Source organism: Synchiropus splendidus, chromosome 1 (genome assembly GCF_027744825.2).
Source record: "Synchiropus splendidus isolate RoL2022-P1 chromosome 1, RoL_Sspl_1.0, whole genome shotgun sequence".
Lineage (NCBI taxonomy): Eukaryota > Metazoa > Chordata > Actinopteri > Syngnathiformes > Callionymidae > Synchiropus > Synchiropus splendidus.
This window is the reverse complement of record NC_071334.1, coordinates 1,791,706-1,803,369: the sequence shown is the minus strand read 5'-3', so window position 1 is coordinate 1,803,369 and position 11,664 is coordinate 1,791,706. Positions and strand designations below refer to the sequence as shown.

Here is an 11,664-nt window from a genome sequence, read left to right as displayed (position 1 = left end):
AGCGAGACTGGGACTTTCTCCCGCACTTTTATTGGCACATGCGCAGCTCAATACACACAAACAAGATGGATACCACAGCGCCATCTCCTGGCCAGGACTACGATCAACACTCACAACACACCGTCAAATAGAACAACATGACTTTGTCACTGACCCAACACCTTTTTTTTTAAAACTCTATTTTCATTTTTCATTTTTAGAGTGGCTGAGACACATTTTGCCAGGTGTTGTCTGAAATCTTGATGTGCAAATCGAATTCCCAAGTCACTCTGTATGTGTCTTTTGTTGGGGGGGGGTCGATATTAAAAATAATGTTAACCCTTTTCTAAAATCAAGCCTTTTTGCGAGGGCTTTAAATGCAACAGTTCATCAATTGTGTTTTATCTGGCGGCTTTGGATGTGATGAAACATATTTAGAAGCCAAACTGTGGGTCTGGAGGCATTTGAAGAAGTGTGTCGTCAGAATATGATGCTCTCTGCAGAGCGTCTCAAAAGAGCGACATGAGACTCTGCCAACTCAACTGATCCCTGAAGAAGAGTGTTCCAGGTAAGAAGCTTGGAGGACTGGCCAAATCAAAGGGTTTGTGGAAGTGAATCCAGATTTCAATGGTGTTTCCGACAGTGGGGCTGGAAAATATGTCATCGTTTGAGGATTCTTTGATGTTTCCAAACTGAGGCTCAAGGGAGGATATTACAGCTCTGTTCATCAGATTACAACCCAGTTGGAGCAAAGCTTGACAAAAAACAACAACGCTATACACTTTCTGTTTGACGGTGTTGTGTGTCAGGAATCAAGGGAACGAGGAGGGAAAGCCACGTCTTGAGGACGTGGAGTTGGACCCAAGTGCGAGTGGTGAAGGTTACAGTTAGGCAGGAGCGAGTTAGAAATATTTATTTAATCATTAAACAAACAACAAAAACACAACAGAAAGTGTGACCGAACCAGGAGAAACTAAGCAAAAGCTGAATGTACAATGAACCGAGAATTCACTCCAAAAGAGAACCGGAAACGCGTGGAAACTGGGAGAAACAAAACACTAAACTCAGGCACCAGGGTTTAACACAGTAATCAAAAACAAGCGAGCTCACAGAACGAGAGACCAAACAAGGAGAGCCACGAGAACCAGGAGTTACCACGGGGAACAAGAAGAGTCCAAATCTCAGGAACTGGAGGAGCAATCACCGGGAAAGGGACATGGGAGAAACGCAGGGACGCAGCCACGCTGGAGCCGTGGGGAGGCTGCAGCAGCGGCTTGGGAGCCACGCTGGAGCGTTCGGGAGGCCACGGAAAGACATGAGAGTCGTCAAAGCTTGGGTTCTGGGGCCAGGACGGGAACAGAAATAGTTTGCTCCGACAACAGAGGAAGAGCAGAGGAAGAGCAGAGGAAGCAAGCGGAGCACCGGACAGATCAGAGCGGGGGTAAAGCCGTGCGACTTTCTCAGAAAGAGAGTCCAACATCTCAAAAATAGACAGAGTCATCCTCTCCATGTTCCTCAAACTGGTGGCCTGAGCATCTAGTTCGTCCTGCCAGCCTTTCACCACCGCTGGGTCCATAATTTTGGCCAGATGGCCAGTGTGTTCTTTAATATTCCGGACAATCGACACTGTGAGCTTACGTGATAAAAGCTTTATTGACAACATCGCTTCACCTCACGTGACTTGAACAGACACGTCTCATTGGTCCAGATCACTGTCACCACATCTCCCCTTTTTTCAAGAGAGAATCTACGCAGGTCACTTTAAACTGCTCAAACTATACTCTTTAACTCAAACACATATCACAAAACAGTCTCAACATTTTTAATTTCTATTTCCCAGATCAAGCCTGTTGGGCTTCACGATAACCCTGCCAGACCTAGTTTGGACAGTGGGAGTGTCCACAGGTGAAGACGGACATAACACAGCTGCTGGCACGGAAGCTGGTCCTGTATCTGTCTCTGTCGCTCGTGGCTGTGATGCATTTGGAGTCACATGATTGTGCCCGAATGTGGTCCGACCTGTTGGTTCCACATATTTTCTCACTTCCTTGAAGCAGCCTCCAGGTGTGTGGTGGCACGGCCTCTATTTTCGTTTGAACCCTAATCTACTCAAGAATGAAGAGTTTTTAGACATCTGTGCAAAGCAGATCAATGATTCTATTAAGCTGAACGACAAGGGGGATGTTTCTGATTCAACATTGTGGGAAGCTTTTCAAGTGGTTATTGGAGGGACTGTGATATCTGATGAAGCCATGAAAACAAAGCAAAGAAGAGCCAGGTTAGTTGAAATTGATTAAGAAATGACAAAAGCTGAGATACAATATAGAGAAAATCCATCTACAGCAACACTCAAAACTATTGTCAAGCTAAGGCATGAATATAACACTATTCTTACTGATCAGGTGAACACGATGCTTTTAAAAATCAAACATAAACACTTTGAATTGGGGGACAAACCCACATCTTTACTTGCTCGGCAGTTGAGAGGAAGGCAAGCCAGTAGAGCAATACTTCAACTTTCATCACCTGAGGGCACCATCATCACTGACCATCAGGAGATCAATGATTGTTTGAAGAGATTCTACTCAGATCTATACACCTCCCAAAACATAGTCACTGAAACAGAAATAAGTTCAATTCCTCTTCCACAATTACAAGATGAGGCACGGGAGAAACTCACTGCTGAAATATCATTACAGGAGGTCCTGAACGCAATAAAAGAATTTCCAAATGGCAAGTCAAGTGGGCCGGATGGGTATTGTGTTGAGTTTTAGAAAGCATATGCGGAGGAGGTGGCTCCCTTGTTGCTCAGAATGTTTCAAGAATCAATGAAAAACAAAAGATTACCACGTCCTTTCTATGATGCCAATATATCCTTGCTGCTAAAAAAAGACAAAGTTGAAACTGATCCTTCATCATATCGACCAATTTCGCTTTTAAATTGTGATCTCAAAATATTTAGGAAGATTTTAGCTCCTAGGTTAAATGAACACATATCCACTATAATACACCTTGACCAGACAGGTTTGATTCCCAGGAGATTTTCATTTTTTAATGTACGCAGACTATTAAATATTGTTAATCATAAATGGAGCAAAGATTCAAAGTCTGCCATCCTTGCACTTGATGCACACAAAGCTTTCGATCAAGTTGAATGGAAGTATATGCTGTCAACCATTAAAAAATTTGGCTCAGGCGAGAGTTTTGCTTCTTGGGTTGAGATGCTATATTTGTCCCCGACTGCAGCAATTCTAACCAACTGGGACCCATCTATGTCATTTAATCTTCAGCGTGGAGTTCGCCAGGGATGCCCATTGAGCCCTCTATTATTCGCTTTGTGCATTGAACCATTGGCAATTAGTATTAGACACAGCCGGTATATTACCCCGATACATCTGGGGAAAATGGATCACCACATAGCTTTGTACGCTGATGACATTATATTGTTTCTAGCACAAATTGAAGAATCTATCCCAGCGCTGCTAGATCTCATTGAAAGAGTTGGAAATATGTCTGGATACACAGTGAACTGGCAGAAATGTGAATTAATGCCTCTGGGCAATGGTGCTACCAGTCCAGATAACTGACCAAATAAAATATCTGGGAATTACTGTGAGTAAACAGTCAGATTGTTTGTATGATTTCAACTGTGTAAAAGTAGTCAACCAACTGCGAAATAATATAGAATACTGGCAAACACTCCCAATGTCAATGATCGGCAGAGTCAATGCTATAAAAATGGTCACATTGCCTCGGTTCCTTTATGTAGTTCAAAATGTGCCAATTTTCGTTCCCAAAACATTCTTCCAAACTTTGGATTCGATTATATTGGCTTTTGTTTGGGGTTACAAAAGTCATGGAATAGGTGAGAAACATATTTGTAAATGTAAAAAACTCGGCGGCCTGGCTCTTCCTGTATTCCAACACTACTACTGGGCAGCAAACGCTCACGCTCTTATTTATTGGAATAATGCATTTCCTGGTGATGTCAAGGACATCACTCCACCTTGGGTTGCTATTGAGCAAAATGGAATAGATACTTCCCTCCCAGCCTTGCTACATATGAAAGGAGGGAAGACCAAAGCCCAGAAAGAGCTCGGCTTTATTGTTAAAAACTCTTTAAAGCTATGGAAACAAATTAAAAACAACTCTCGGCTGCCTGAAACTTCTAGTTTGGCCCCAATTTGTCATCATCATTTATTCCCTCCCTCAAAACTAGATGCTGGTTTTTTGGTGTGGAAAAGAAAAGGACTAGTCACCATTAATGATCTGTATATCGATAATGTTTTTGCATCATTTGCCCAATTACAGCAAAAGTATACACTTCATACATCAGATTTTTTTCGATACTTACAAATCAGGAGTTTTGTTCAAAATAATATTTCACATTTTGAAGTCTACTCCCCCCTGGAAGAACTTGAATCGATTATAATAACCAAACCTTCTCCAAAGCACCTGGCATCTTTGTTTGTAAACGTATGTGACTCTTCTATGACACCGAGTCCTGAACACCACAGGGCCTTATGGGAAGGTGAAATAGGAAGAGAAATAACAGCTGAATGTTGGTCTAAATGCCTAGGCAACATCCACTCTTGTTCAGTAAACTCAAGGCACCAGTTGATCCAATATAAGGTAGTACACAGGCTTCATGACTCTAGAGTGAAGCTCCACATCTCCGTTATGTATCAAATGCAAACAGTCTGAGGGAACTTTAGGTCATATGTTATTTTTCTGCCCTAAACTCACTCAGTACTGGGAAGAAATATTTCAGATTTGCTCTGAGGTTTTGTGTAGAGATTTATCTCCTAACCCTGGAACGGCCATTTGAGGTAGCTCACAACAAATGGAAGATTTAACTAATTATCAAAGAGTGGCAGTTTCATATCGCATGCTTCTGGCAAAAAAGACTATTCTGCAGTACTGGAATAAAGAAGTTCCACCTCGCTCTGATAGATGGCTGATGGAATTTTCAAATACCCTTTACATGGAGAATATTCGCGATGCTTTAGCAGGTAGAACTGAAAAGTTTAAACGGATTTGGCAGCCATTTTTAATGTATATTACATCGCACGGATGACTCTAGACACCTCTGGACTGTAATGTTCTCTCTGTAATATAATGTATGAACGCCTGAAAGGATCATATATAGATTTTCTTTTGTGTATGGAGTGCACCCTTTCCTTTTGTTTTTTTTTTTGTTTGTTTGTGTTTTGTTATGGGGGATTTGGTGGGATATGTATGTTCTGTCTTGCATTATTGAAAACTGGAAAATAAAATACTACAAAAAAAAATAAACAGAACCATCTTCCCCATAATTCCCTCCCTCTCCACAAGGGGGCGCTGGATCAGATCACATGACCATCAACTCCTCCTTCCTCCCACAACTCAGCCACACCTGGGCAGGAACTGTGTTTGCCTTATTACATGGAAACTTGGCTTCAAACTACGAACAGGAGAAACCAGTCGCTTGCTCACTGAATCCATTCTGCAATTGTAATATCCCATTAAATATCAAATATTCTCATGTACTGTGAGTAAACACATTGCTGAACATCCAAATACAGACACTGGAATTCGACCCCAGCTGGGACACCCCTCAACACAACACCCAACTCAAACACAGGCTGAAGCTCATCCACACAGAAGCTCTGATTGTAGTCGAAGTATATTCCAGTGCAAACACAGGACAGCAACTCCATTTCCATGTGGTTACAGGGGTCAAAAAGCTCCACCTCCTCCCTGAACCCTCACCATAACAATGTTCTTCCTGAATGAAAACTCCATTCTCTTCTTTATTCCTGCTTTGTTATGGATGCCATTTCTTCCTTCTCTCAGTCCACCTCCCCTGCAGGCCAGTGCTAAAACATCACACTGCTGAACAGCAGCACACAACCCTCCATTTCACCAGCTTGAAACGTCAATACGTAGATACGATGAGGAGACACTCGAGAGACTCGAAGGTTTTATTCCCTCCGGACACGTGTGTGTGTGTGTGTGTGTGTGTGTGTGTGTGTGTGTGTGTGTGTGTGTGTTACAATGCAGTTGTGTTGCGTCACTAGATACATCATCGAACTTGATTAGATCATTGGTGATCTGCTGCTGTAGATGTGATGTGTTTATCTTGCTTTTATTCGACACCATGCCATCGAATGTCTTCCTCCTGCGATGATGTCATGGAAGTGGTGAGGACTATGGTTGAGCAATGCCAGCAGGAGCTGGCTCAAAGCTCATGATGCTGAGCCAGGCCCCTGAGTGATGCACAGACATGATGTGCTCAGACAAAGGGCCTGGCTGCAGTGGGAGCAAGCCAGAGCTTTGAGAAATACACTTGTTGCCGGCTGACAAACACATCGACTGTCGGAGCAAAAGTATCTGCTCACCCATCCAAATGATCAGAAGCAGGTGTCCGGATCACTTGGCCTGGCCACAGGTGTAGAACACCAAGCACCTTGGCCTGCAGACTGTTGTGACAAACAAGAATGGGCCGCTCTCAGCAGCTCAGTGAATTCCAGCCTGGAACTGTCATAGGATGCCACCTGTGCAACAAATCCAGCCGCCTGCTTTATTAGAAGAAAATAGAAGAGTTTGGGAACAGTAGCAACTCAGCCACCAAGTGGTCGGCCATGTCGAGGGGTCAGTGGATGTTGAGGCGTCCACTTTCTGCACAGCTCCAAACTTCATGTGGCCTTCAGATGAGCCCGAGTACAGCAGGCAGAGAGCTTGGTGGAATGGGTTTCCATGGCCTGGTGTGGGTGAACTTGACAGAGTCCTGACAGGACCTGATACAACCAAACACCCTTGGGATGAATTCGAGCGGCGACCTGGATCTTCATCTGAAATGCTCTTTGTTCTTCTGTGTTGGACTGTTTCTCTACTGCTGCACCTTCAGCTCTTTTCTCCACGTACGTCTGCTGGACTACAAAGCCGTGTCCACTTCCTCTTCCACTGACCACAAACTGGGGACTTTCAACGAGAAGTTTCATGTCAAAATCAACAATACTAACCGTGAGTTCGTTCAGACATTCATTCTTAGTGCACGTCATGTTGGATCACTTCCACAGAAGGGTCAAAGGTCACTCTAGCACAGCCTGCCTCTGACAGTTGGAGGTGTTGCTGACTAGTTCATCTCCGGTGTCGCAGCGGAAAATGATTCACTTTTGAAGTTCATGTCTCTGAAATACAGGCTCCTAAAGTGTCCACATCAAACTGCTGGATCAGAAGAGTTGGAAACTCTCCGTGATGACGGAGTGGCTGCTGAGACTCAGAGTCAGTCTTGACAAATGACAGAGAAGAAGGTCAAAGTTCATCCCCACCGCTGCTCTGGGAGAGACTTGTGAGCTCCTGATGATAATTTCTCTCTGATGGTGACAGACTCTCTGTCCAGCAGCATCAGAGCAGCTCAGACTCCAGGAAGAAGCTTGTGTCCAAACTCAGACTCCTCTTCTTTCCCTCCGTCTCTTGTGAGAGTCACTGCCATAGAAACAGAAGAAGACAGGTGTGGTGAGGATGGTGGAAGAACACTGAGATCTTCTCCAGTGAGAAGGTGATGATCTTCCAAACTCATGTGACTCTGGAGTCAAAGAGTGAAGAGAGTGAATGACTCCATATGTGATGATGAGGAAAGTCAACAGTGCTGCTTCTAGATCTGCACGGAGGCTCCTCACTAGCTGCTGCTGGACAACCAGCTTCTGCTGGACACCATGTTGGTGAGCAGTGTTCTGGCCAGTGACCTGGACTTGATGAAGACAAGTTCCAGCAGCAGATTCAAGGCTCACATGATCCACCAACATCACAGCTGCTCCACTAGAAGCTGACAGAGTCCAGCAGTTCTCAGGGATCAATCAAACACTCACACTTCTTCTGGTCAGATCTGTAACCTCTCTGGTCCACAGTGTTCCAGCCTGGAGGAAGAAAGAGAGAGAAGGATGAGAGCAGATCCATGTGACTTCAGATGTTTCAAGACTATTATCTCCTGCTGCACAGTGGACGGCTCTTTCATGACTGTTGATGACAACAAAGATGGATCTCTAAACAGCTGCTCAGTCTCTACTGTCTCCTTGGTGCTTCCACTGGTGTCCAGCAGGAGAACATGTCATGTGTTTGGATTCATGTGCTCAGTTCAGATGAAGAGTCTGAGCAGCCTCACACACCCACATCCTCTCTGTCGGCTCCTGGATCACATGTTCAGTCTGAAGCTCTTTGGAGCTCAGTCAGTCAGTTCTGCAGCTCTGTCCATACCTGAGAGTCTCCAGCCTCCAGTCTGGACTCTCCAGTCCAGCAGACAGCAGCTCCAGTCCTGGTCCTTCTGGATGGTTGTAGCTCAGGTCCAGCTCTCTCAGGTAGGAGGGGTTAGAGGTCAGAGCTGAGGCCAGAGAAGCACAGCCTCTCTCTGAGATCATGCACCCTGACAGACTGTAATGAAGGAGAAACAGTGTTTTAGAAAACCATGAGAGCAGAAGAACCGTCCAGTGGTGTAGCAGAACTGAAGAGAGGAGATGATGTGTCCTGACCTGAGAGTCTCCAGGTGACAGTGTGGACTCTTCAGTCCAGCAGACAGCAGCTCCACTCCTGCATCCTTCAGCTTGTTCCGACTCAGGTCCAGTTGTGTCAGACTCGAGGACGGAGAGCTGAGGACTGAGGACAGAAGGGAACCACTTCTCTCTGACAGTCCACAGTTGCTCAGGCTGTGAAAGAGACGAGTGTCATCAACAAGTGAGACTTTTTCAATCCTCTATTGTTAGAAGACTTGAAAGACTTGATGTGAGGAGCCACTGAACTCTTTCCATTCAGAAGATCATCATCACATTATGGTTGGAATATTTGAAGCACTTTTATATCAGTCAGGATCAACTTGATCAAACACCAAGTCAACAACACAGTGGTGATGAACGAGCGACTCAAGTGTTGTTGTTCAAGAGGAGACTTCATCTTCACCTCCCTCTCTAACACAGTGCAGCAGAGGTTTCTTCAGAAGAGCAGACTTTCATAGCAACTAATGAGTCATTGGTTCATGCTGATGTTTGGAACATGAGCAAGTGAATGTGTTCATGTGATGTTGGTCTGATTTGGATCCTCAAGATGAAGTGGAACAGGAAATGTTTTTCAATATTCAGTTACAGAGAAGAAGGTAGCTCAAGATGTCACTTCAGCAGATGAAGGTCATGGTTGTCTACTTCCTCTGCAAAAGCCGTGTCTCCAGTCTTCAACTCAAACAACATTTCTATTGTGTCCTGCAGATGGAAAGGTCCATCTGGAGGAAGAGAAGGTTGGAGCATTTCTTGGTTCCTCTTTAGAAGCTCAAACACATTACTACAGGAGGAACCTGCTGAAGACTGATGCCACTGAGAATCAGCTGCTTCATTGAAGAGCAAACTGTGACTCTCTGAAGCTGCAGTCTCCACCTCTGACTTTCACATTTCAGCTGTGAAGCTGGACAGATGATGTGTTCTGACCTGAGAGTCTCCAGGTGACAGTGTGGACTCTTCAGTACGGCAGACAGCAGCTCCACTCCTGCATCCTTCAGGTCCCTGTTGTCACTCAGGTCCAGTTGTGTCAGACTCGAGGACGGAGAGCTGAGGACTGAGGACAGAAGGGAACCACTTCTCTCTGACAGGAAACAGCTGCTCAGGCTGTGAAAGAGACGAGTGTCATCAACAAGTGAGACTTTTTCAATCCTCTATTGTGACAAGACTTGAAAGACTTGATGTGAGGAGCCACTGAACTCTTTCCATTCAGAAGATCATCATCACATTATGGTTGGAATATTTGAAGCACTTTTATATCAGTCAGGATCAACTTGATCAAACACCAAGTCAACAACACAGTGGTGATGAACGAGCGACTCAAGTGTTGTTGTTCAAGAGGAGACTTCATCTTCACCTCCCTCTCTAACACAGTGCAGCAGAGGTTTCTTCAGAAGAGCAGACTTTCAGAGCAACTACTGACTCATTGGTTCATGCTGATGTTTGGAACATCCATCCATCCATCCATCCATCGTCGTCCGCTTATCCGTTGCCGGGTCGCGGGGGTAGCAGCTTCAGGAGGTCACGCCAAACGCCCTTCTCCCGAGCAACAACCACCAGCTCCGACTGGGGGATCCCGAGACGCTCCCAGGCCAGCGCAGAGATATAATCTCTCCACCTGGTCCTGGGTCGACCCCTCGGTCTCCTCCCAGCTGGACGTGTCTGGAACACCTCCAAAGGGAGGCGTCCAGAGGGCATCCTAATGAGATGACCGAACCACCTCAACTGACTCCTCTCAATGTGGAGAAGCAGCGGCTCTACTCCGAGCCTCTCCCGAGTCACAGAACTTCTCACCCTATCTCTAAGGGAGACGCCTGCCACCCTTCGGAGAAAACCCATTTCAGCCGCTTGTATCCGGGACCTTGCTCTCTCGGTCATGACCCAAAGCTCATGACCGTAGGTGAGGGTCGGGACGAAGATTGATCGGTATATAGAGAGCTTTGCCTTCTGGCTCATCTCTCTCTTTTGGACAACAGTGCGGCAAAGGGATTGCAATACCGCCCCTGCTGCCCCAATTCGCCGACCAATCTCCAATTCCCTAATCCCCTTACATGAGAACAACACCCCCGAGATACTTAAACTTCTCCACTTGAGGCAAGATCTCGGTCCCTACCCGGAGAGAGCAATCCATCCGTTTCCGATTGAGAACCATGGTCTCGGACTTAGAGGTGCTGATCCTCATGCCAGCCGCTTCACACTCAGACGCAAACCGATCCAGCGTGAGCTGTAGGTCACGCGATGCTGAAGCCATCAGAACCAAATCATCTGCAAAGAGTAGAGACTGGATCTTCAGGCCACCAAACCGCAAACCCTCCTCACCAGAGCTGCGCCTCGAAATCCTGTCCATGTAGACCAAGAACAGGATTGGGGACAAAGCACAACCCTGGCGAAGACCAACCCTCACTGGGAATACATCGGGCTTGCATCCAAGTATACGAACACAACTCCCACCCCGGGAATACAGAGACTGAACAGCCCTCAGTAGAGAACCACTCACCCCATACTCCCGAAGCACCTCCCACAACCGATCCCTGGGCACCCGGTCATACGCCTTCTCCAAGTCTACAAAGCACATGTAGACGGGTTGGTCATACTCCCAGGAACCCTCGAGAACAGTCGCAAGAGTAAAGAGTTGGTCCGTAGTTCCACGGCCAGGACGGAACCCGCATTGTTCCTCTTGAATCCGAGGTTCGACTATCGATCGGACCCTCCTTTCCAGCACCTTAGAGTAGACCTTATTAGGGAAGCTGAGGAGTGTGATGCCTCTGTAATTTGCACACACTCTCTGGTCCCCCTTTTTAAATAGAGGGACCACCACCCCCGTCTGCCACTCGTCCGGTACCGACCCAGATCTCCACGCAATGTTGAAGAGGCGTGTCAACCACGACAGCCCATCAACACCCAGAGCTTTCAGCATTTCAGGACGAATCTCGTCAACTCCCGCAGCCTTGCCAGCGTGCAGTTTTTTGACTACCACAGTGACTTCAGCCCGAGAAATTAACAAAGACTGCCCATCAGCCTCCAGCTCTGTCTCCCTTACAGAGGGCGGAATATCCGGATTCAGGAGTTCCTCAAACTTCTCTTTCCAACGGCCAATTACATCCTCTCTTGAAGTCAGCAGCAAACCATCCCTGCTGTAAACAGCTTGAATGTTCCGCTGCCT

The 11,664-nt window shown here is 46.1% G+C and overlaps 1 protein-coding gene across 1 annotated transcript in view; it reads right to left on the bottom strand.

Moving 5' to 3' along the window:
* Positions 1-96: 96 nt before the first annotated feature.
* Positions 97-11,664, bottom strand: part of LOC128752751 (NACHT, LRR and PYD domains-containing protein 14-like) — a 66,271-nt gene continuing 54,703 nt past the window's right edge. The window contains exons 16-20 of the mRNA XM_053854347.1: positions 9,432-9,608; positions 8,490-8,663; positions 8,218-8,391; positions 7,833-7,880; positions 97-7,449 (exon numbers count right to left, since the gene is read on the bottom strand). Coding sequence (XP_053710322.1) covers positions 7,844-7,880; positions 8,218-8,391; positions 8,490-8,663; positions 9,432-9,608 — 562 coding nt within the window. The 3' untranslated portion in view covers positions 97-7,449; positions 7,833-7,843. The remainder of the gene's footprint in view (positions 7,450-7,832; positions 7,881-8,217; positions 8,392-8,489; positions 8,664-9,431; positions 9,609-11,664) is intronic.